Source organism: Coloeus monedula (assembly GCF_965178545.1).
Source record: "Coloeus monedula genome assembly, chromosome: 1".
NCBI classification, from domain to species: Eukaryota; Metazoa; Chordata; class Aves; order Passeriformes; family Corvidae; genus Coloeus; species Coloeus monedula.
Window position 1 is genome coordinate 762,997 of NC_138781.1, and position 23,366 is coordinate 786,362.

The following is a 23,366-nucleotide window of genomic DNA, read 5'->3' on the forward strand; positions in this document are numbered from 1 at the left end:
ACTGCCTTCTTCCCAATTAAAAAATCAACCCCAAAAACAAGGGGAAAAAGAAAAAAAAGATCATGACTGAAACAAGTTTAAAACTAAAAGAGATCCTGCTGATGTTCCCTCCTTGCCCAGCAGTTGGATGATGGGGAAAAAATGGGCAACAGATCTCTGGGCAAACCCCATCTCTGCTCCAGAGGGAAAAGGGGAGAAGTGGGAGGGCTGGAATTTCCCCTGTTTCTCCCCAAGGAACAGGGATTGTTACAGGGATGGTGGTCAGGAGATCCTTTACACCACTGGCCAGAGAATCCTCTCCTTGGGAGGGAAATCATCCTCCCATTTTCCAAAGAGTGGATGGAAATTATTTAAATACTGAATAAACCCACAGACTCCTCTGAGTCTGATGTTCCCATTTTTCTCCTTTTGACAAGTCCTTAAAGCTGCTCTGTGCCCTCTGATCCCTCTGCTCCATTATGGGAACTCTAAGCAATCTCATTTATACCAACACAGGGAACACTTTGATCCTGAACTTTATGTGGAGCCTGTACAGGTGTGCAAGACACTCCAAGGACATGAAACCTAAAGAAATGTGGTTTCATGCAGCAAATAAACCAAAAAATTCACATTATTCAGGCCAAAAGAACACTGGGTGATGAGTCAGGTATGTAAATTGTTCCTAATTAATGAATTTGACATCTGGCTCTTGAGCATAATGACATCAATGTCCCGTTCCTGCACCCACATGGCAACAGGAGGGAAAACCCAACAAACCTGTGGCTCTTCCAGTTCTTCCCTGAATCATTCCCTACCCTTGTAAAAATGTATCAGTTCTTCACAGAATCTCTTACAGAGATTCAGACAGTAAGAAAATTATGCACTAAGCAGGCCTACAGTACTCAAAAATATATTAAAAAGAGAAATTCCATCCTGTATCTTTCCAGGTTGATTGCCTGGGGTAAGCTGGGCAGGACACACATTTCCCAGGTGCTCCTGGAGCCAGCAAGCAATTTAATTTCAAAGAATGAGGGGGAAAAAGTGAGCAAATTGAGGGGAAGCTGCTGGGTGAAAGTGTATCAGTTTGTGGGGTCGGGTTTCACAAGGTCCAGCTCATTTTCAGGAGCATCAGCAGCTGCAGAGGCTGCAGGGACAGCCCGAGCTGCACTGCAGGGCAGGGTGTGACAGAGGGATGGGCACTGCCCGGAGCCTGGGGACGCTGCAGTCCAGAGGGATGGGTATGGGGAGGTTTGCACTGAAACCCACAGTTCTCACAGCAGCTCAGCTGTGGGAGTCCCTCAAAACTGCTCCTGGTGTAGAATCCCAGAATTATTGGGGTTGGAAAAGACCTCCAACATCATCAGCTCCATTTTTTGACCAAATACCCCCAAAAGACATCACAAAATGCTGTGTCTGCTTGGGTTCTGGACACTTCCAGGGATGGGCACTCCACCCCTGCCCCTGGGCAGCCCCTTCCAACACTTAACCACTCTTTCAGTGAAGAAATCTTCCCAATATCCACCCTGAGCCTCCCCTGGCCCAGCCTGAGGCCGTTCCCTCTCCTCCTGTCCCTGTTCCCTGGCAGCAGAGCCCGACCCCCCCGGCTGCCCCCTCCTGTCAGGGGCTTGTGCAGAGCCACAAGGTCCCCCCTGAGCCTCCTTTGCTCCAGGCTGAGCCCCTTTCCCAGCTCCCTCAGCCACTCCTGGGGCTCCAGCCCCTTCCCAGCTCCGTTCCCTGCCCTGGACATGCTCCAGCCCTCAAGGTTTTTCCTGTCAGGAGGGACCCAGAGCTGCCCCCAGGATTCCAGGGGGTCCCTCAGCAGGGCCAGCACAGGGGACAGTCCCTGCCCTGGGGCTCTGCCCACACTGGGGCTGGCACAGCCCAGGGGCCATCGGCCTCTTGCCCACCTGGGCACAGCTGGGCTCGTGTCCAGCCGCTGGCACAGCACCCCCAGGGCCTTTCCCAGGTTTCCAGCCCCTCTGCCCCAGCCTGGAGCGCTCCATGAGGTTACAGAGCGCTGAGGGCAGGACCTGGCTCTTGGCCTGGCTGACCCTCACCCTGCTGGCCTCAGCCCACGGATCCAGCCTGCCCACATCCCCCTGTGGAGCCTTCCTGCCCTCCAGCAGATCCACATCCCACATCCCACCCAGCTCAGTGCTGGCCATGGCTCACAGAGGGTTCACTGCACACCCCCACCCAGACCCCAAATGAAGCCACTGAGCAGGGCTGGGCCTGGCCCCGAGCCCGGGGAACCCAGGGGTGTCAAAGGCAGGGGAGCAGAAGCCGCCACAGGGATGGAGCCAAGAATGGATGAGAATGAACTCCAGCCAGGAATCCACGAGGTCCCCCAGCTGCTAAAATCAGGGATGCTCCAGGCCCCTGAGCCATCCTACCAGCCATGTCCATGGGCTTGAAGCACAGGTCCCTCTCCTCTGCTGACCAGGAGTCGTTGCGATCCAGGAACTCTTTGTAGGACATCTCCTCATCCATGATTTCTCCTGGGAATACTGACACGGGAGAAGAAAACCACCCAGTCAAAAGCCAAACATTAAAGTATTTTAAATGGATCGCTGCACCATGTGACACTGGGATGTGACATTCCCAGGTAAGAAGGACTGGCAGCCAAACCAGAGACCATAATATTCATTTTTTACTGTGGCTCTTCATACACAAGCCACAGAATAATGGGGATTTCTGTGTCCTGATGCACATATAAGATCAAGAAAGGACGCACATGGAAGTGCTCCAGTTGTACAAAAGAAACAAAACCATAAGTCCTGAAGCTTTAAACAGGACAAACTCAGTGGAAAGGCTTAAAAATAATACCCAGACTAATGACTTTTAGCTTTATTTTCATTTTAAGGAGGCCTGAATTTGTCAACTCTTCTGTAGACATTAGAGTTTTAAACTGGCTCCAGTTTCCTCTGGAAAGAAACACAGAAATATTTACAGTGACTCCTTCTCTCACCCCCAGTACAACATTCTCTGCTCTCCTGCCAATACATCTCTTCGTGCTTTCAGTATTTTTACCTTCACTTAGGCTGCAACACCTGCAAGCCTGGAGCTCAGGAGAGGAAATTCATCACAAAATACCCCTGACTACAACCCTTAATTCAGTGCAAAACTGCAGTTAATAAAAACAACCCCAATGGTAAGGCACAGAGGGAGCAGAAGGGAAGAATTCATTAAAAACATGACCGTGCTCTGTAAAAGCAACAGCCTGGAGGTGCCCGGCAGGCTGGCAGCTCACAGCAAGGCGGGCAGAGATCCAACTCCAAAAACTCTAATAATAATAATAATAATAATAATAATAATAATAAAGTGATTGAGAAAGAATGAGATGAAAAATGGCTTTTGTGGGGTTTGGGGTTTGTTTTACATCATTAAACAAGGAACAGCCACCAGTACAAATCATCAGTGGGTTCAACAATCGCTCAGAGAGTTCGGGTTTAGAAGAGCAGGGGGGGATTCCTTGGAACTTGAAACATGTCCAAGCCTCTGACTAGGGGTGAATTTTAAATATTACTTCTAATTCATCATATCATTAATCATATTAATTTAATTATAATTTAAACAATAAGTGAAATGATAATACATTCCATAATAATATATTGCAAAATTTATATATGTTATAAATAAATGTAATATATAAGTATATATGTATGTATATATATGTAATATATAAGTATATATATGCTATATATATATTATAAAGCATATATATTATCTATATTATCTGTATTTTATGTTTTCATGCACGTTATATTATCTAATATATATTGCAATATATATTTTATACTGTATCGTTTATATATTTTCATGTGGTTTATATTATATTTTTATACATTATATAATTTTTATATATTTATAAATATATGTAAATTATAAATTATATCTTATTCTATATATTTTTAATTTACAGACACACTGACATATGAATATGAATATAAATATATATGTATATAAACACATAAATACATATGAATAAAAATTAATATGAGTAATGATTAATATAACAAATCTGAATATTATTCCAGACACGCCCTGGAGCACCAAACACCGCTGTGGCCCTGGGGTGTGGCCCCTGTGAGCTCAGGGCCGTGTGACACTGTGTGTGTGTGACACTGTGTGTGTGTGTGACACTGTGTGTGTGTGACACTGTGTGTGTGACACTGTGTGTGTGTGACATTGTGTGTGTGTGTGACACTGTGTGCGTGTGACACTGTGTGTGTGTGACACTGTGTGTGTGACACTCTGTGTGTGTGTGTGACACTGTGTGTGTGTGTGACACTGTGTGTGTGACACTCTGTGTGTGTGTGTGACACTCTGTGTGTGTGTGTGACACTGTGTGTGCGTGTGACACTGTGTGTGTGTGACACTGTGTGTGTGACACTGTGTGTGTGTGTGACACTGTGTGTGTGACACTGTGTGTGTGTGACACTGTGTGTGTGTGTGTGACACTGTGTGTGTGTGTGTGACACTGTGTGTGTGTGTGACACTGTGTGTGCGTGTGACACTGTGTGTGTGTGACACTGTGTGTGTGTGTGACACTCTGTGTGTGTGTGTGACACTGTGTGTGCGTGTGACACTGTGTGTGCGTGTGACACTGTGTGCGTGTGACACTGTGTGTGTGTGACACTGTGTGTGTGACACTGTGTGTGTGTGACACTGTGTGTGTGTGACACTGTGTGTGTGACACTGTGTGTGTGTGTGACACTGTGTGTGTGACACTGTGTGTGTGTGACACTGTGTGTGTGTGTGTGACACTGTGTGTGTGTGTGTGACACTGTGTGTGTGTGTGACACTGTGTGTGCGTGTGACACTGTGTGTGTGTGACACTGTGTGTGTGTGTGACACTGTGTGTGTGTGACACCGTGTGTGTGTGTGTGACACTGTGTGTGTGTGACACTGTGTGTGTGACACTGTGTGTGTGTGACTCTCTGTGTGTGACACTGTGTGTGTGTGTGACACTGTGTGTGTGTGACACTGTGTGTGTGTGACACCGTGTGTGTGTGTGTGACACTGTGTGTGTGACACTGTGTGTGTGTGACACTGTGTGTGTGTGACACCGTGTGTGTGTGTGTGACACTGTGTGTGTGACACTGTGTGTGTGTGACACTGTGTGTGTGTGTGACACTGTGTGTGTGACTCTCTGTGTGTGACACTGTGTGTGTGTGTGACACTGTGTGTGTGTGTGACACCGTGTGTGTGTGACACTGTGTGTGTGTGTGACACTGTGTGTGTGACACTGTGTGTGTGTGACACTGTGTGTGTGTGTGACACTGTGTGTGTGTGACACTGTGTGTGTGTGTGACTCTCTCTGTGTGACACTGTGTGTGTGTGACACTGCGTGTGTGTGTGTGACACTGTGTGTGTGACACTGTGTGTGTGTGTGTGACACTGTGTGTGTGTGTGACACCGTGTGTGTGTGTGTGACACTGTGTGTGTGTGACACTGTGTGTGTGTGTGACACCGTGTGTGTGTGTGTGACACTGTGTGTGTGTGACACTGTGTGTGTGTGACACTGTGTGTGTGTGTGTGACACTGTGTGTGTGTGTGACACTGTGTGTGTGTGACACTGTGTGTGTGTGTGACACTGTGTGTGTGTGTGTGACACTGTGTGTGTGTGACACTGTGTGTGTGTGTGACACTGTGTGTGTGACACTGTGTGTGTGACACTGTGTGTGTGTGTGACACTGTGTGTGTGACACTGTGTGTGTGTGACACTCTGTGTGTGACACTGTGTGTGTGTGACACTGTGTGTGTGTGACACTCTGTGTGTGACTCTCTGTGTGTGACACTGTGTGTGTGTGACACTCTGTGTGTGACACTGTGTGTGTGTGACACTGTGTGTGTGTGTGACACCGTGTGTGTGTGTGTGACACTGTGTGTGTGTGACACTGTGTGTGTGTGACACTGTGTGTGTGTGTGACACTGTGTGTGTGACACTGTGTGTGTGTGACACTGTGTGTGTGGGACACTCTGTGTGTGTGTGTGACACTGTGTGTGTGTGACACTCTGTGTGTGTGTGACACTGTGTGTGTGACACTCTGTGTGTGACACTCTGTGTGTGTGTGACACTGTGTGTGTGTGTGACACTGTGTGTGTGTGACACTGTGTGTGTGTGACACTCTGTGTGTGACACTCTGTGTGTGTGTGACACTGTGTGTGTGTGTGTGACACTGTGTGTGTGTGACACTGTGTGTGTGTGTGTGACACTGTGTGTGTGTGACACTCTATGTGTGACACTCTGTGCGTGTCACTCTGTGTGTGACACTCTGTGTGTGACACTGTGTGTGTGTGACACTGTGTGTGTGTGACACTGTGTGTGTGACACTCTGTGTGTGACACTGTGTGTGTGTGACACTGTGTGTGTGTGACACTGTGTGTGTGTGTGACACTGTGTGTGTGTGACACTGTGTGTGTGTGACACTCTGTGTGTGACACTCTGTGTGTGTGTGACACTGTGTGTGTGTGACACTGTGTGTGTGTGACACTCTGTGTGTGACACTGTGTGTGTGTGACACTGTGTGTGTGTGACACTCTGTGTGTGACACTCTGTGTGTGACCCTCCCTCCGTGTGTCCCCATTCCCGGCCGTTCCCAGAGATCCCCTCTGCAGGCCCTTCCCAGCTCAGCCCGGGAAAGGCAGGAGCTTTCCGGGGTTTTTCAGGTCCCTGTGAGGGTCCCACGGAGGGAAGGGCCACGTGCTCGGGGCCACAGCGGTGCTGGCACCGCGTCCCCAGTGCCACCCTGGGCAGGAGCGGGCCACGGGCCCTGCCTGCCCCTGTCCCAGCGTCCAGACCTGGGTGTCCCACAGCAAGAACCCGCCCAGTTCCACCAGAGCAGCGCTGGGCTCCAGCAGGAGCTCACAGGCGTACAACAGAGCCTCTAAAGGTGCTGCTCCAAGGAAATCCACATCCAATGCATTTCTCACGCTTCCACGCACTCGAAGGCCAGAGGCTGGGAATCAAGGGCTACTTCCAGTAAACACAAGATCCTCCACTCCTTGGCTCCCACGTAAACACGACCCAGAGCAGGCACTGCAGCCCTGCCCTTGAACACATCGAGCCCTGAGCACGTCTGGAGCTGCTCCCCCTCCTGAGCAGCCCTGCAGCTGCTGCAGCCCCCAAAGCAGCGGGGCTTGGCACGGGGACGCCGCTTTTCTGCCAGTGGCTTTTAGCTTTTATTCTGCTAAATGACTCCGTTTGCCATGGCTGACTTCAGCAGGAGCAGACAGAGGTTCCCAGGCCAGGGTTACACCAGCTCTGCCTGCCCTGTGACAAAGGAAGGGGGACACCAAGCCCCCATGTGTCCCGTGGAAAATCCAGCCTGGGCAACGCTGCCTGAGCATGGAGCAGCTAAAAGGCTGAAAATTAAAGGAGAAAATGTTTTATTAATATTTTATTTGGTAATATAATGTAATTTTGGTAATATTTTATTTAGATTTGCAAAGTGCTTTGGAGATAAAGTGCCACTGCAATGTGTCAAGAGACATTATTATTATTTACCATCACTTGTGGTACAGAACAGCAAGAGATTTAATTAGATTCCATCCTAAATTCCTCTAGACAGGAGCCTGTCATTTGCGTGTCTATAAAACTATCTAAAGCAAAAAAAAACCAGAGGACACTAAAAGTCCTTGACAATGTGAGGAAGAGCCTGGGAGCAGTTAAAAACATTCAAGAACTTCTTCAAAGATGATACTATGATATTATGATATTATGACATTAACTGAGTGCTGGTTGGACCCACACTGAGGCTGATGGAGAGCTTGAGCCACTGCTTGAACTCTAAATATTTGAAACAAATCTATTTGTTAGCACTAAAAACACCTTGGCATATTGGCATGATTACAGATTTCACAGGAAAGGACATAAAATTAGGGTCAGAAAGGTAAACCAGAAGAACCCCCTCCACTTTGGGGGTTTTTCAGTAGCCAGGTTGTGTTCATGCCTTTAAATACAGAGGGGAACCCCACCCGGGGCTGGAGAAGGAGGGAGCAACAGGAGACAAAAGGAATTGTAATGGGAAATATTTCCATGTGACATCAGATGAAACCAAGTTGAGCAAAACTCTGTTTGCAAGCGCTGAGCTCCAGCAAAGCCCCAGAGCTGGCTGGAAGCTGCATCAGGAGCAGTTGGGAGCTGCCTCTGCCAAATCCTTCGAAATCTAAACCCAAGACTGGAATATTCTTCACACAATATTTTCACAACAGATGCAAATTAAAAACCCAAACCAGCCACTGCTTCTCAGCAGGAATCCCGGTGCAAGGAGGGATCCAGGCAGCTCTGGAGCAGGGAGAGGCTGGAGCAGGGCCAAGCCTGGATCAGCCACCGCTCCCTGGGCCAGCCAGGACTGAGCTACCCCTGCCAGAGCCAGGACAACAAAGATTTCTGCATCCCAGTCACCATCAGCAAAAGCCCCTCTGCTATTCCCAAAGTGTTTTCCAAGTTGTTTGCCAGAAAGTGGACACTAATTTGTCATCCCCACCCCATCCCAATACTCAGCTTTCCCTTATCAAGCCAGGAACACAAAACGTGATCTCAGAACAGGGTCCCGAGGACTGGGAAAAGAGGATGCTTCAATTCCAAACCCAACCTCCCCAAACACACGTTCTGCCTCTGACCTACCAACCAAAGACACAAAAGCAGCAAAAAGGAGAAGCCAAACTCTTCCACGGCCCAATGCTGCCAGTGCCTGCGGATGTGCATCGGCAGCAGATAATGCACTGCACACGAAATGCAAATCTGACAGATCCCACAGACCTGTAAAGCAATTTTAGCAAGTATTAAAGCTGGCTGATAGCTGAAAATCCGGTTACGAGCCCTGATAATATAAACCAGTGTAGGATTAGAGCTTACAAAGTCTTGCTTAAAGGAAAAAAAAGACCATTAACAATGTACTTACAACGCAAACTTGCTTCTGAAAGTAAAAATAAGGATCCCATGCAAGTAGCACCTTCCCTGCACTGATCCCAGGGCAGCACGAGGGTGGAACATTTAGCAGGGCTGCTGACGGTGTCGAATTGTTTGTTTGATCATCTCTCTGCAAAGGTCAGCACGGTCATATCAACCAATTCACAGCTAATCCAGCCAAAAGTGCCCTTCTGGCCACCTCCCCACCGTGGGCGGCCTGCTGGGCTCGGACCTGGGGCAGGACAAGCTCCTGGAGCCGCTGTCACGCAGGACATCCCACGGGGAATGTCCAGGCAGGGCTCTCCGAGGAGAGGATTATGTGCTAAAGCCTTTTCGCTGCAGGAGATGCTAATCTTGGGAGGTCACTGGCCAGGACCTCCAGCTCGGGGTTAAGTATCTTCAAAATTAAGGAGTGAGCAGCCAGGAGAGGGCCCTGCCAGCTCCCAGCAGGGAAAATGGGGAAAGGGAGGCTTGGGAGCTCCATTCCTGCAGGGGATCTCACAGGGAATGTGCCCAGATCACCCCTGGGGTGGGTGCACCTCTCACGGAGGCAGAGTTGGCCTCGCTGGAATCACCACAAAGAGCAGAAGCTTTATCAGTCATGCCAGAAAACTCCCATCCGTCTCCAAGGGAATGGAAGTCCCCCCCCCCCCCCACATCCCCCTCTGCAGGGTGGGGTGTCTGCAGCCTTAAAAAGGAGCTTCAGAACCAGAGTCGGGGAATGGTTTGGGTGGGAAGGGACCTTAAGTCCATCCAGTGCCACCCCCTGGATGGGCAGGGACACCTCCCACTGTCCCAGGCTGCTTCAATTCCCATCCATCCTGGCCTTGGACACTGCCAGGGATCCAGGGGCAGCCACAGCTGCTCTGGCAATTCCAGCCCAGCCCCTCCCCACCCTCCCAGCCAGCAATTCCCAATTCCCAATCTCCCATCCAGCCCTGCCCTCTGGCACTGGGAAGCCATTCCCTGGCTCCTGTCCCTCCAGGCCTTGTCCCCAGTCCCTCTGCAGCTCTCCTGGAGCCCCTTTAGGCCCTGCAAGGGGCTCTGAGCTCTCCCTGGAGCCTTCTCTTCTCCAGACTGGACGCTTTAAGGATTCTACACGAGATTTAGACTTGTTTTGGGAGCTCTTGGTGCCTGTGTGAGGAACTGCCTGTGCTCAAGACAGTTACTACCAGGAGCAATTCTGATTCCCATCCGAGGGGTTCATGGGACCTTTGCCTGCATGTCCTGTCTCATTTTTAGTCACACACTCCTTCAATCTGCTGCTCAGTGGTGTTGTACAGGATGAGACCTACCTGGAGCATCAGGTAAAAACCCTGACAGGCAGCCAAGACATTCCAGGGTCTCCTTCCCTTGCTCAGGACATTATTTCCAGACATTATTTAGGGGAAGGGAGGCAAAACCCTCACCTGAAAGGTCGCAGGGTACCTCCCCCAAGATGCTCAGGCTCCCTTTGTGCCTGCTGGCTTTGGAGCAAACAGGGAGTATCTTAAATATATCCCCTCAATATTTTATCATCAGTCTCATCATCTTGTAAAATGAAATATTGTCTAGTTCAGTTCAGAGTGAAGGGTCTGAAAATCCCTGTGAGTGAGTTTTGCAGACAAGCTTCACTAATCCCCAAATCTAAGGGATAAGCACAGACAGGAACTACATGGAAGAAGATGTCACCCAGCCACCCAAAGGGAGGTTGCACATTTTTATCCAAGAGGATAAGAGCTCAAGATTCCAAGAAGTTTTTGCATTTAAAGAGTATCTAAAGCACTAAGCTGGCAGCCCTGACGGAGGACAGTTCACCCAGAGCAGAGCTGTCAAAGCTGGTTACCCCCTCCCTTCCCTCTTGTCAAACTGAAATGCAGCAACTCCATTTTACTGAAAACTGAAATCTGAGGGGACTGGACACTGGGCAGGTTGGCCAGAGAGGCTGTGGGGTGTCCAGCCCTGGGGATAGCTCCAAACCCAGCTGAGCAGAGCACGAGCAGAGTCTGCTTTCCCTGCTCTGGGCAAAGGTGTCATGCTTAAGATGTCAGAGGTTCCTTCCAGCCTCCTGAGCCTTCACAGGCTCTTCAGATTCAGTTCTGGAGAAGGAGATACCTCAGGGTTTGCAAAGTTTAACTCCCAGGGGCCAGTGCTGAGCCCGAAACTGGCTGAGGTTACACAAAATACTTCAACTTCATAGAATGTCAGAATGGTTTGGGCTGGAAGGGACCTTCAAGATCATTTCATTCCAACCTCCCACTGTCCCAGGCTGCTCCAAGCCCCAGTGTCCAGTCTGGCATTGGGCACTGCCAGGGATCCAGGGGCAGCCCCAGCTGCTCTGGGCACCCTGTGCCAGGGCCTGCCCACCCTCCCAGGGAACAATTCCTGCCCAATATCCCATCCATCCCTGCCCTCTGGCAGTGGGAAGCCATTCCCCTTGTCCCGGCACTCCAAAGTCCCTGCAATGAGAAGCAAATTAAATTCCCCCACTGAGTTGGATGGGAAGAAGAAGATCAGGAATCTATTAAGAGCCCTCAAGAAACTGCAGGGCACTTCAGAGGGTGCTGACAGCTCCAGAAGGGTTTCACTGCTCTCCCTCTGAAATCCCATGCAGTTACATAATCCCGAATGCTAAAAGGGCTCCGTGCGTACGGCTGTCAGAACCCGTATCTCCAAACTTCAGAGATGCAAAGTCACTAACTTGAAAGTTCAACACAAGGTTCATCCTTCCCCTTGTGAAAAAAAAAATGCAGTTGCTACAGTTTCTTGTGCAGCATTTTCCCTTCCTTACTTCTCCTTCCCAGAGGGAATTTTCCGGAGTGCTCTGTCATCAGCTGGGAGGCGGAAGCACGGAGGTGCACAGAGCTCCCACCTCCCACCCTCTGCTCTAATTGCTCCATGTTTGTTCTGCTGCTCCTGCTTCCCGCTGGGAATGTCAGCTGCTCCGGAAGTGAGTAATCCTCAGCACAGCTCGGATTTATTCCTCAGCATCCCAGACCATGGGACAGCATAGCTCCCACCTCGCCAGACCCCCATCCAGAACCACCCTCGACAGACCCCTCATCTTTTAATAACAGAGGCACCTGAAGCTCTATTTTTAAACAGAAGGCTCACTAAAGACTTATTTCCACAGCGCTGGGAGCTGCAGAGGGACTGGGGACAAGGCCTGGAGGGACAGGACACGGGGAATGGCTTCCCAGTGCCAGAGGGCAGGGCTGGATGGGAGATTGGGAAGGAATTGTTCCCTGGAAGGGCAGGCAGGCCCTGGCACAGGGTGCCCAGAGCAGCTGGGGCTGCCCCTGGATCCCTGGCAGTGCCCAAGGCCAGGCTGGACATTGGGGCTTGGAGCAGCCTGGGACAGTGGGAGGTGTCCCTGCTTGGGCTTTTTGCTTGGTTTTTCTCAGCCAAGTGGTACAGCTAAGGCAGTTCTCCTGTTTCCTAAAGCCACGAGCCTTCTGCACATCCTTGGCAGGGAATATTTCAATCCACAGCCAGGCAAAACCCCCCAAACCTGTTCAGCAGGCCCAGCGTGAGGTGCAGGTGATACAGGAACATCTGTAGGGATGTTTCCCAGGCAGGGAAACCCCAGAGCAGCAACACCAGGACTGAGCCAGCTGAATCCCTCCCCACTCCCTGGCCTTGCATCCCACCTCAGAACTGAGGAGAAGAACCCACAGGAAGGTCTGTGGACACCCTGCCCTGGCTGCCTTGCCTGATATGCATGAAGTCAAAATTAGATCAATTCTGAGGCAAAAGACTCAGAGTGAGGAGTGGGCACACGAGGCCTGTCCAAACCCCATTGTGCTGGCACAGGGGAGAGCCCCAGAGATCCCAAAATCTTGGAATCATCCAGGTTGGAAAAGCCCTCCAAGGCCATGGAGTCCAGCCTGTGCCCCATCCCCACCTTGTCCCCAGCCCAGAGCACCCAGTGCCACCTCCAGGTGTTCCTTGGACACCTCCAGGGATGGGCACTCCAAACCTCCCTGGGCAGCCCCTGCCAAGGCCTGAGCTCCCTTTCCATGGAGAAATTCCTGCTGCTGTCCACCCTGAGCCTGCCCTGGCCCAGCCTGAGGCCGTTCCCTCTCCTCCTGTCCTGTCCCTGTTCCCTGGGAGCAGAGCCCGACCCCCCCGGCTGCCCCCTCCTGTCAGGGACTTGTGCAGAGCCACAAGGTCCCCCCTGAGCCTCCTCTGCTCCAGGCTGAGCTGTGAGCACCAGCTGGAGCCTCTCCTCCTCCCTGTCCAGCCTGGCCACAGCTCCTGAGCATGGAGATCTCACAGCCAGGAACACAAAGGGCTGGGAGTGATGTGACAGAGATCCCAAGGGACAAAACCTTTGTGTAAAATAAGGATCACCTGCACGTCCATGCAATCTCCCACCGAGCTGTGCTGCTTTAATGCCCTACAGAAGGCTCCTGACTCCCACAGCAGCCTGGAAGGAACTCCGAAGAGTTCTGGGGGGAATTACAGCCCCCCCATGCCCAGTGCCACCCCGGAGAGGGACAGTGTGTCCCCTGTGCTGGCCCACAGTGACAGTGCAGTTTGCAGAGGCAGCTGTGACCCACGGGGCTGTCAGCCCGCGTTCCGAGCTGGGAACGGCTATGTCCCCTGAAAGGGCTGCTGCCAAATTTAACCAGCTTTATCCTGATTCAGGGAATGCTCCAGTTCAAACGCTGCATTATGAGCTCCTCCGTGGGCCAGAGGCTGGAGCAGATCTCAGCCGTGGCACTCGCTCATGCTGAGGAGTCTGCCCATGCTCCACTTTAATCCAGGGTCAGGAGAAGTGCAGGACACTGCAGAGCAGCAGCCCTGGAGAAGAGCAGAGGCAGCAGAAAGGAACCAGTGTAAGGGCTCGTTCAGCAAAAGTCACTGCTGAGCTTGGTGCTCAAACCCTTCAAACAGGGATACAGGGAGACAGGATTTGCCACCCTGGAGGGGTTTTCAAGGAAGGCAGGTCTGGAAGTTCCTTTCCCCCAGGAAAATGGAAGTAGTCTCTGGAACAGGGACACAGATCTCCCCTAAGCCTCTGGAGAGGGGGGAAGGATGAGCAAACATTACCTGACACACACCAGAGTCAGAGAAGGAACGCAAGAGTTTGGAAGGTGGGCAGGACCTGCATGGGCAGGAGCAGCTGTAATGGAGCTGTGAGCTGCAGAACGTGCTCTGGTACCTCCCAGGTGAGCAGTGACTCCCTGGGGATGAGGAGCAGAGGACTGGTGCAGGTTGCTCAGACAGGTTGTGGATTCCAATCCCTGGAAGTGTCCAAGGCCAGGTTGGACAGGGCTTGGAGCAACCTGGGATAGTAGAAGGTGTCCCTGCCCATGGCAGGGGTGGAACCAGATGGATTTTAAGGTCCCTCCAACCCAAACCATGCTATGATTCTGTGATTCTACTCTTGCTCAGTAAGAGGCCCAGGAATAGCCTCCAGTTCAGCCAAGATTCTGGGCTGGTACCAGACACAGTTCAGGGAATCCTGAGCTGCAGCCTGGGGTGACGCCAACACCTGCAGAGGGTTCAGGACACCACAAACACAGAAGAGTAGCCAAACCACCATCTGCTGCCAGTCTGCACACAGGACTGGGACTTGCAAAGTGCCTCCTGCTCCCAGGAAATCCAAGAGCCACAGAGTGGATTAAAAAAAAATGCCTGAGGTATAAAAAGTCAGCAAAATTCCCAAATGAAAATATCCCCTACTTCGCACTGCTGATGATCTGGTACCTCCTGTTGAAGAACTCAAACCTTCCCTAAGCTTTATCCTTCTGAGACCCAACCACATGTACCCAAACTGCCATAAAAAATAAATCTGCACATTTCTCTTCAGCTGAACACAAAGTGCTCCTTTATCTTCAGATCCTAAGGCAGCCCAGGATTTCTCCTCACACCGTGCCCACACCAGACAGACCAGCGCAGCTCTGTTCTCTCCACGGGCTGATATCTGAGCTGTCTTTCCAAGGGTCAGGAACATACCACATGTTCCCCACGTCCCCAGACTGTTTCCCTCATCCTGGCCCTCCCAGGAGCAGCTGGAGCAGCACCAGTGCCCAGCTCCCACAGCCATCACTCCGGCAGGACACGGCCGACGCTCCCCGCGCTGAGCCACAACTGCTCCGAGCTGCTGCAGCCCCAAATCCTCCCCTGACAACATCCAAGAGCTGAATTCTTTTTTTTTTTTTTTTAATGCAATCAGGGCCAGAGAAGAAAACAGAAATACGTAAAAGCAGCACTTAACAGTCTCTGCTGGGGATCACAAGCTCTGAGTGTGCTCCTTTGAGAGTCACTGTTTACAGAACCACGAAGGAGAACAAGGTCCACACACCAGCTCACTCGATCCACTAACAGCACTTTTCAAGAGCTATTTTCTCTGACTGAGGAGGGCACAAAACTCTGACTCTTCTCAAAACTTATGGCAAATAAAATACATGAAGAAAACCTCCTCACTGCACCATGCTGTAGCTACACCTCGTCCGCTGCCTCCTCAGACTTTTATCACTCCAGCTGCTTCTTTCTGGTTGTGTCATTACTTGTTCTAGCATCTTTTAATGAAATAGGTTACAAAAGAATAATGCTTCACTCCCCTAGCCCAGAGTGGTGCCTGCCCTCTCCATCACCTGGGAACACCCATCCCCATCCTGGAGCTCCCCTGGGTCCCAGGTGCTGATCCCTGGCCTGGATGGAGCCTGTGCTCCAGCCCTTATCAAATGATAAACACCAGAACTAAAGCAGGCAAGGGGCCGAACCCTGCAGCCTCTTGTGCACCATCTCCCCCTCCATTTCACAGTTTTCCTCCTTCTTCCAACCTTCTCTTATCTCCAGTAAATGAGAAATCCTTTTCTTTTGGCTCCTGCACTTTGGTGCTTGTAAATCACTGTGCACATAATCTGGGGAGCTCTTAAATCTCTCCGGCTCTAAGTCCTTGCTTCCATTTTTATTAATTTCTTCCTTTTCTTCCAGACTCCTAAAAGCATTGGACACAGCCTCCTTGGAAATGGTCTGTGAATGTCTTTCCTATCCACACAAATCACTTCCCTCCATTAGTATTGTAGCACTTCACCTTCCCAACAGATTTAACTCCTGCCATCCCTGACTGCCAAGATGAATTTAAATGTATTGCCCTTTTCTCCCTCCTGCTCATATTTTTATTGCCTAAAAACAGCCAATTCTATCCTATTCCTTGTTTCCCCCCTTTCCTTACCCAGCTGTCCTAAGGGAAACCATGCAGCAGCTCCATGATTAACCCTTCTCTTTAGTTCAGAACATCCCAACTCCTTAGTTCAGCTTGGGAGCCAACACTTGCCCCAAGAGCTGTCAGTGAGGAAGCCCCTCTGAAGGAATTATAAATATGCAAGGAGTGTGGGAGCTCTGGATAACATCCCTGTAATCCTGCCCCACGTTCTGCCACACGGTATCGGCAATTCCAGCCCGGAATCCCAGCATTTGATTGCTGCTTGGATGCAAAATGCTTCATTTCTTTTGACCTGCACATTTTGGCACTTGCACTCTGCTTCACGTGAGATGGAGAGGAGCCATTCAGAAGTGACAATATTTACTGTCACCCTTGAAACACACAAACACACACACATATATACATCTGTATATACTCATAAGTATTTTTTCTCCTCCTTCCTGGATCCCACCTGTGGGTGCACAGCCACAAAGCCCCCCCCACGTGTTTGTTGTGCAGAATGAGATGGTGATAATGGAAATAAGGGCTTAAAATAGCAAATTTCCCTTCAGCACTCGAGTGCTGTTTGTTTGTGGCTGCGATTCCAGCAGCCCATGTTCACACACATCGCCCTGACCTACTTTCAGCTTTCCCAATCCCGTGGCAGAGGCAGCGAGGAGCTCGCAGGAGGAATCAGAAGCAGTCAGGAGAAATCTCTCTGCCACATTTGTAATAGAGTTTTATGGCCATTAATTCCAGCTAGTGTCAAACTAATGACACAAGGGACATCAAAGCATGAAGGCATTTACATAATACCAGAAGAATCTACAATTCTATTACTGTTTATTCAGGCAGCTTCTGCTTGAGAAGGAGGAAGATGACACGCTGTCTGTGCTCTTTTGAAATCATTCTAATTTACAGCCCTGCAGAGAGGCAGCCAGTTTTCTAGGAATTCTTTAATTCCTCACTAAGGAGTTTCTGATGTTTTGAAATAAACCCTGCCAATTTGATTTTCCTCTGGAAATCTAACAAATAAAGTGCTTTTATTCCTGTGGTCGAGCCCTGAGACACCAAACCTGGCGTCTGAGGGAGCAGCTCACCCCAAAGCAGGGCTGCTCCGGGGGAGCTCCCACCCAGCCACCACGGACACGGGGGACAAGGCAAACAAACCAGGGGCTGTTCCTCAGATCCGTGCTCTGATGTTGAACTGTCTCACCCAGATGGAGCTGACAGAGCGGGGCCGGGGCCGGGAGCTGCGGCAGAGGCACGGCGGTGCCGCGGTTTGACGGTGACGCGAGCGGACGTTTCCAGGGTTCTGGGAGACGTTGCCGGCCTGCGCGGCCCCAGCGCTGAACACCCTGCAGGGCACGGCTCAGCCAGCCCAGACGAGTCCCCTGGCTCGGGCTGGGGTTGGGAAAAGCACAGCAGAGCACACCAAGTGCGACCTTCAAAGCCAGCCAGACCCTGCCCTGCGCCCCAGGCACGGATGAGAAGGCGCCACCGACAGCGCTGGGAGAGGGTCTGGTCACAGGTCAGCTGTGGGTGACTCCAAAGTACACCAGCAAGGGACAAAAAATCCTCAATCCCCACCCTCCAGGTCCCTTTGGGGGTATGGTTTCAATTTGGAATTCACCACCAAAGAGATGAGCATTGAGAAGAAAACCCTGGAATAGTTTGGGTGGGAAGGGACCTTAAGGATCATCCAGTGCCACCCCCTGGATGGGCAGGGACACCTCCCACTGTCCCAGGCTGCTCCCAGCCCCAATGTCCAGCCTGGCCTTGGGCACTGCCAGGGATCCAGGGGCAGCCACAGCTGCTCTGGCAATTCCAGCCCAGCCCCTCCCCACCCTCCCAGCCAGCAATTCCCAATTCCCAATCTCCCATCCATCCCTGCCCTCTGGCACTGGGAAGCCATTCCCTGTGTCCTGTCCCTCCATGCCTTGTCCCCAGTCCCTCTGCAGCTTTCCTGGAGCCCCTTCAGGCATTGCTGAACCTGCTCTTGGCTCTGGTTGTCTTCAGTTCACAGAGGTTTAATGCTGAAACCTCCTGACTTTGGCAGGACTGGAGACATTCCCAAGACAGAAAAGCAGCACAAGACTCAGGAGGTAAAAAATGGATGTGACCCCTGTGACCAGCAATTCTAAAATCACCACAAGAAACACAACTGCCAGTTGAAACCACTCAATAGCTCATTTATATATATATATATATATATATTTTTTTTTTTTTTTTTTTTTAATGTGTTCTTAGCTGAAAGTCTGCCCAGGGAAATCTCATCTTCCTCAACTCTCAGCTACAAAATGGGGCAACTCTAATTTGGATCTTTCCATGATTATTAGGTTCCCATTCATATTGAATCTGAGATTGTCTCTGGTAGAATACAGAACTGCACTAACTACCTGAAACTTCCAGTGATACACATAAAATTGCAGATTTTCCTTTTTTTTTTTTTAAGCAGAGTCAGTAATTTTGGTCAGAAGACTGAGACATGGAGGCCCTAAAATCTTGCAAAACTGCCCATGAGTGACATTTTGAAAGAGAAGTTGTTTGCATCACTGGGAAACAGGAGAGTGTTAACGTAGGAGATGGAACATCACAGATTTTCCAGACAAACCATGGAGGGCTTGATGAAGCTGAAAGCAAAGTATTTTTATCTGTAGCCAGGGGAAATGTTAGGGAAAGTGGAGACACAAGGAAATGACACAAAGGTAAATAAAGAGTTGGCTAAGTGACAAGTGGCAAGGCAATGTCAAAAGGGGAATTCTCTTCCTGGAGGAAAATAACCAGTTATTAGAGTGTGAAGATCGGGAAGCCAAAATAACCCTTGCTTAATGTTTTCATTTTTAATCTTAGAAATCAAAAATTTTGGATGAAATTAAGCTAAAAGTTTCTTTTCTCAAAGAAAATATTCTGCCTGCACATCTCAGGACCCAAGGGAGCAGCCCAGCTTCTGTTACCTGCACGTGCTGGAGGTACAGATCAGAGGCTGCTGCCCAGTGATCAGAACCACCCTGGAGTTTGATGATCCCTGGCTTTCCCTTCCAACCCAGGATATTCCCATTGGATGATTTCTCTTGGCAGATTTCATTCCCCAGCCCGGCACTGGGATGGGAGATTTGGAAGCACAAAACTTGGGCCCCAAATAAGGCAGAACTTGTGGCATCCTATCAAGAGCCAGACACCTCCATCCCTTCTCCTGTGCCAAATCCCATTAACAGGGAATGTCACAGAGCCATTACAGCCTGACCCACCCCAGCCCTGCTGCTCCCACTGCCCCTGTTGGGTTGGGAAGCAACAATTTTAATGGTTGGCTCAGGAAACCTGAGTTCTCCCCCCAGCCTTCCCACAAACTCACCATGAGCACCATTAACTCCCAGTCTTCCCCCTGGAGCTGGGAAACAGCCATCTAACATGGCAAGCCTTGATGTGCACAGGTAAAAAGGGACTCCAGAAGAATGAAATGTTCTTTTTCAGTCCTGAAGTCATCTCTGAGGGAACTCCCAACCCTCTGAAAGCCAAGTCACTGCTGAATCCCCAGCAGTTCAGGAAGATCAAGGAAAGACAGTGAGTTTGGCCAGAGTCTGGTTTTTCAGGAAGCCAGACCAACCTGAGGGCATGGAAAATACAACTTCACAGAATCACAGAATATCCTGAGTTGGAAGGGACCCAAGGGGGTCATCAAAGGCCAACTCCTGGCCCTGCACAGCTTGAACTTGTCACAGGGAACCACAGGAAATTCTCTTTGAGAAGAGACAGATCAAACCCCTACAGCCCCACAAGTCCCTGACAGGAGGGGACACCTGGGGGGGTGTCGGGCTCTGCTCCCAGGGAACAGGGACAGGAGGAGAGGGAACGGCCTCAGGCTGGGCCAGGTGGGTGGACACCAGCAGGAATTTCCCCATGGAAAGGGTGCTCAGGCTTTGGCAGGGGCTGCCCAGGGGGGTTTGGAGTGCCCATCCCTGGAGGTGTCCAGGGAAGGGCTGGAGGTGGCACTCAGTGCTGGGGACAAGGTGGGCATTGGGCACAGCTGGGATTCAGTAACCTTGGAGCTCTCTTCCAACCTCAACAACTCCACGATTCAGCCAGATGCAGTGTGCTCTCAGTGAAAGCAAGAAGGTTAAACAGCATCATAAGTTACGTGACAGAACAAAATCAAACATCCCTCCCAGGTATTTTTTGGGGGGTGGTGAACTGTGTTTTGCTCATGTCCTGCAGTCTCCTGTCACTTCTGTGCCTTGCCAAGTCACTTCTAATTCCAGAGGTGCCTCCAGCATCAGTTGTCCACAAAAACATCCACAGCCCTAAAGTTCCAGAACTGCTCCCAAGGGAGCTGTTAATCCTGCACCACTTAGCAGGCATTGATTAATGCCAAGAGAAACAGGGATCCTGCCTGGTCACCTCCAGGAAGGAGCTTCTTTTGCCTTCCACTGCTGCTAAAATCAAGGGACAGGTTTATGGGAAAAGCCTCATCCTCCAACACAGAAATCACGATCCCACCTCGACCGGTGCAGCAGGAACGAGCAGCTGCAGGTGAGGAGGGACCAGCTCTGCCATACTGAGGTGAGCCTTCACCCACCAAATGGAAAAGAGGAGCACTTAGAAAAACCATCCAACACAGCATTTCCCACCGTTTCCAAGGGCAGGGTGAGCCTGGCTTGCAGCATTATCCCAAAGGAGAGGAGACTGTTCCAAAGGGACCAGGCACAGCTCCCTGGGCCGGGAGAGGATGAGATCCTGAGCATCGCTCACACATTATTTCAGAGTCTTATAACTCCAGAAAACAGCAAAGCTTTCCTGTTCTGATACTGATTCAGCAGGAATTCAGGAAGGTTTTATGCCACACTTGCCAAAATCTGGAGTGTTTCAGACACACCAACTCCACACAAGGTGTACTCCGTATTTCATGAGTCAGAGCTGGAAATCAGCCGCAGAAATTGCACCAAAATAGCAGCCCAAAGGGGAGACTGCTGCTGAAAATATCTATAATTTGTATTTCAGGGACCTGCTCATGCAGGACTAAGCTGAATTTGCTCAGACCCTTTCCAGGGAGAGCAGTTCTGTGGGGTTTAATGAGGAGGCACCACAGCCTCACTCAGCATTTCAGAGTTTCCCTTTGCTCAGCCACTCAAAAGCTACCCTTGCTCCAAGGTGTAGATCTGCTCTCAGTCCCAACCACCAAAGAGCTCCTGAGCAGCCTCACTGTACCCAATATGTTCCTTAACTATAAAATATTTTCTTTCCAAAACAAGGCCCCAATAATCCAAGATTACCCCGGTACCAACCCACCCCGCAACGAGAACGCTCGATAACAACAGCTGGGGTGCAGCTAGAAAAGATAAAATGCACAATATAATCAGCCTTACCCTATTTGCAGTGATGGGACTGAACTGGAAGAAGATTAAAGAGCTCAGGCCTCCGAGGGAGCCACAAGCAGAGCCAGGATTAGGGAAGTTTCCTGTCCCCAGGTTCAGATTTAGCCCGTGTCACACGACCTCTCAAAGCCACTCTGCCATCCCAGCACACGACTCTTCCCGAAGGTTTTGTAAGCAGGATAAACCCCCACTAAATCCGTTCTTACAAGCAGAACCCCAGGTTTAGAAGAGGAATAAAAGGTGGGGAAGGAAAGTTGAAAAGGGAGAGCCCAGCCTGGAGCAGCATTCCAGGCACAACCCCACCTTGCCGAGGATCCTGCCGCGGAGCGGTTCCGATGGAGCTCCCGCTGGGAATGGGATCCAGCAGCTCCCAAACCCTCCTCCCCACCCCTGCAGATGGGAGATGACTGAACCACTGCAGAGTTCATTCCCTGCTGCTTTGTGCTGTCAGCCCAGGAGCTGATCCCTGGAGCTCGGCCCTCCAAGGCAAATATTTACTCAAGTGATCAGAGTGTCAGAGATTAACTCCTATCGTGAAGCCAAACAATGAACCCCACCTAGCAAAAAGGTGATGATAAAGTGTTTAGGTTAAGCTTAATTTTTTGTGTCTTTTACAGTGCTGCTGTTTATTTTCCTTTGACAAGCCTCTCACTGAAATTCCCTACGTTTAATCTGAAGGATCACTGCAAAGACTCCACAGAGCTACTGGAATAAGCAAGGGAATAAACATGATGTTGTTTTAAGCACTGAAGAAGGGGGGGAAAAAAAGTATCTTTTTAAGCTGCAGTTAAGTTCCAGAGACACAAATTAGAGGCAAATTGGGTAATGCAAGTGCAGGATAACAGCAGGGCTCTGGGTGACGAGCAGGGAAGGTCAGTTAGTCCCGCTTGTCTGCAGCACTCAGACTCTGTCTCTCTTATTCCTGCCTCAAAACCTCCTGAGAACACGCAGAGTTTAAAAAGGCTGCCTCATTATGTGCCCAGAAACACTGCAGTTCTGCAGAAACACAGTTCTGAGAAATGACAGGTTGATTTTGTGTAAAGGCTGACGAGCTCAAAGGCTGGGCACAGAAAAGGGTTCACATTTTCCAGGAGGTCTCAGCCTGCACAGTTCTGCAGCACCTCCCCAAAGCAGGAGGTTTAAGTGCACTAACAACATATTAAATCCAAGGTACAAGCTCCAGAGTTCATGGCTTGAATATTTTAAGTCCCAGCTACTTGTTCAGGAAATTCAAGCCTTGGAGGACCCCATTAATTCACCCAGCTGTCAGATCCTTGCTAGAACAACTCCTGAGCACGCTGCAAAACAGAAAGGGTTTGTATTCCCAGTTTTTAAACCTCACTAAGCCTCCCTGCTAAGCTTTTAATAGACTTCTCGACATATGTATGACTTCATTATAATCCTTTTAATTTCCTATTCAGTGAGCCAAGCCAGGGACATCCCACCTCTGAAGTGAAGTCTGAAACAAAAAAGTGAAAAGCCAAGCAGCAGGTTGGTGGGGAAGCACCATCTGAGAGAGACACAGCACGAAAACAGCATTTTGTATGCAGAAAAGGTCCCTGCTTTTCCCTGTAGCCACCAGAGGAGCTCCCAGTGCACTCCCAGAGCTGGGCAGTTCCAGCTCTCACTGTCCGTCCTGCCGGGCAGCCCTGTGGGACCCACGGTGACACTGGGGCAGCACAGTGCCAGCTTCCTGAAAAACCTGCATCCTACCTCCCAGCTTCTCCATCCCTCATCCCAGAGCTCTGTTTCCCCACACCACAAAGATCACAGAACTCCAGGATGGTTTGGGTTGGAAAGGATGTTAAGGATCCACCCCTGCCATGGGCAGGGACACCTCCCACTATCCCAGGTGCTCCAAGCCCTGCCCAACCCGACCATCCAAACTTCCCATTGCATCCTGAGCCTGGCAGGAGCTGCAGGGCAGTCCCATTGTCCCCGGGGACACGGAGAATTCCCT

At 50.4% G+C, this 23,366-nt stretch overlaps 1 protein-coding gene across 9 annotated transcripts in view; it reads right to left on the minus strand.

Moving 5' to 3' along the window:
* The window catches only part of MAP4 (microtubule associated protein 4), a 150,863-nt gene that overhangs the window by 63,895 nt on the left and 63,602 nt on the right, over positions 1-23,366 (minus strand). For 8 of the 9 annotated variants that reach the window (XM_082297652.1, XM_082297655.1, XM_082297654.1 and 5 more), the window contains exon 5: positions 2,373-2,486. The exons of the other annotated variant lie outside the window; for it this stretch is intronic. In XM_082297652.1, the coding sequence (XP_082153778.1) occupies positions 2,373-2,486 (114 nt within the window). The remainder of the gene's footprint in view (positions 1-2,372; positions 2,487-23,366) is intronic. 9 annotated transcript variants of the gene reach the window in all.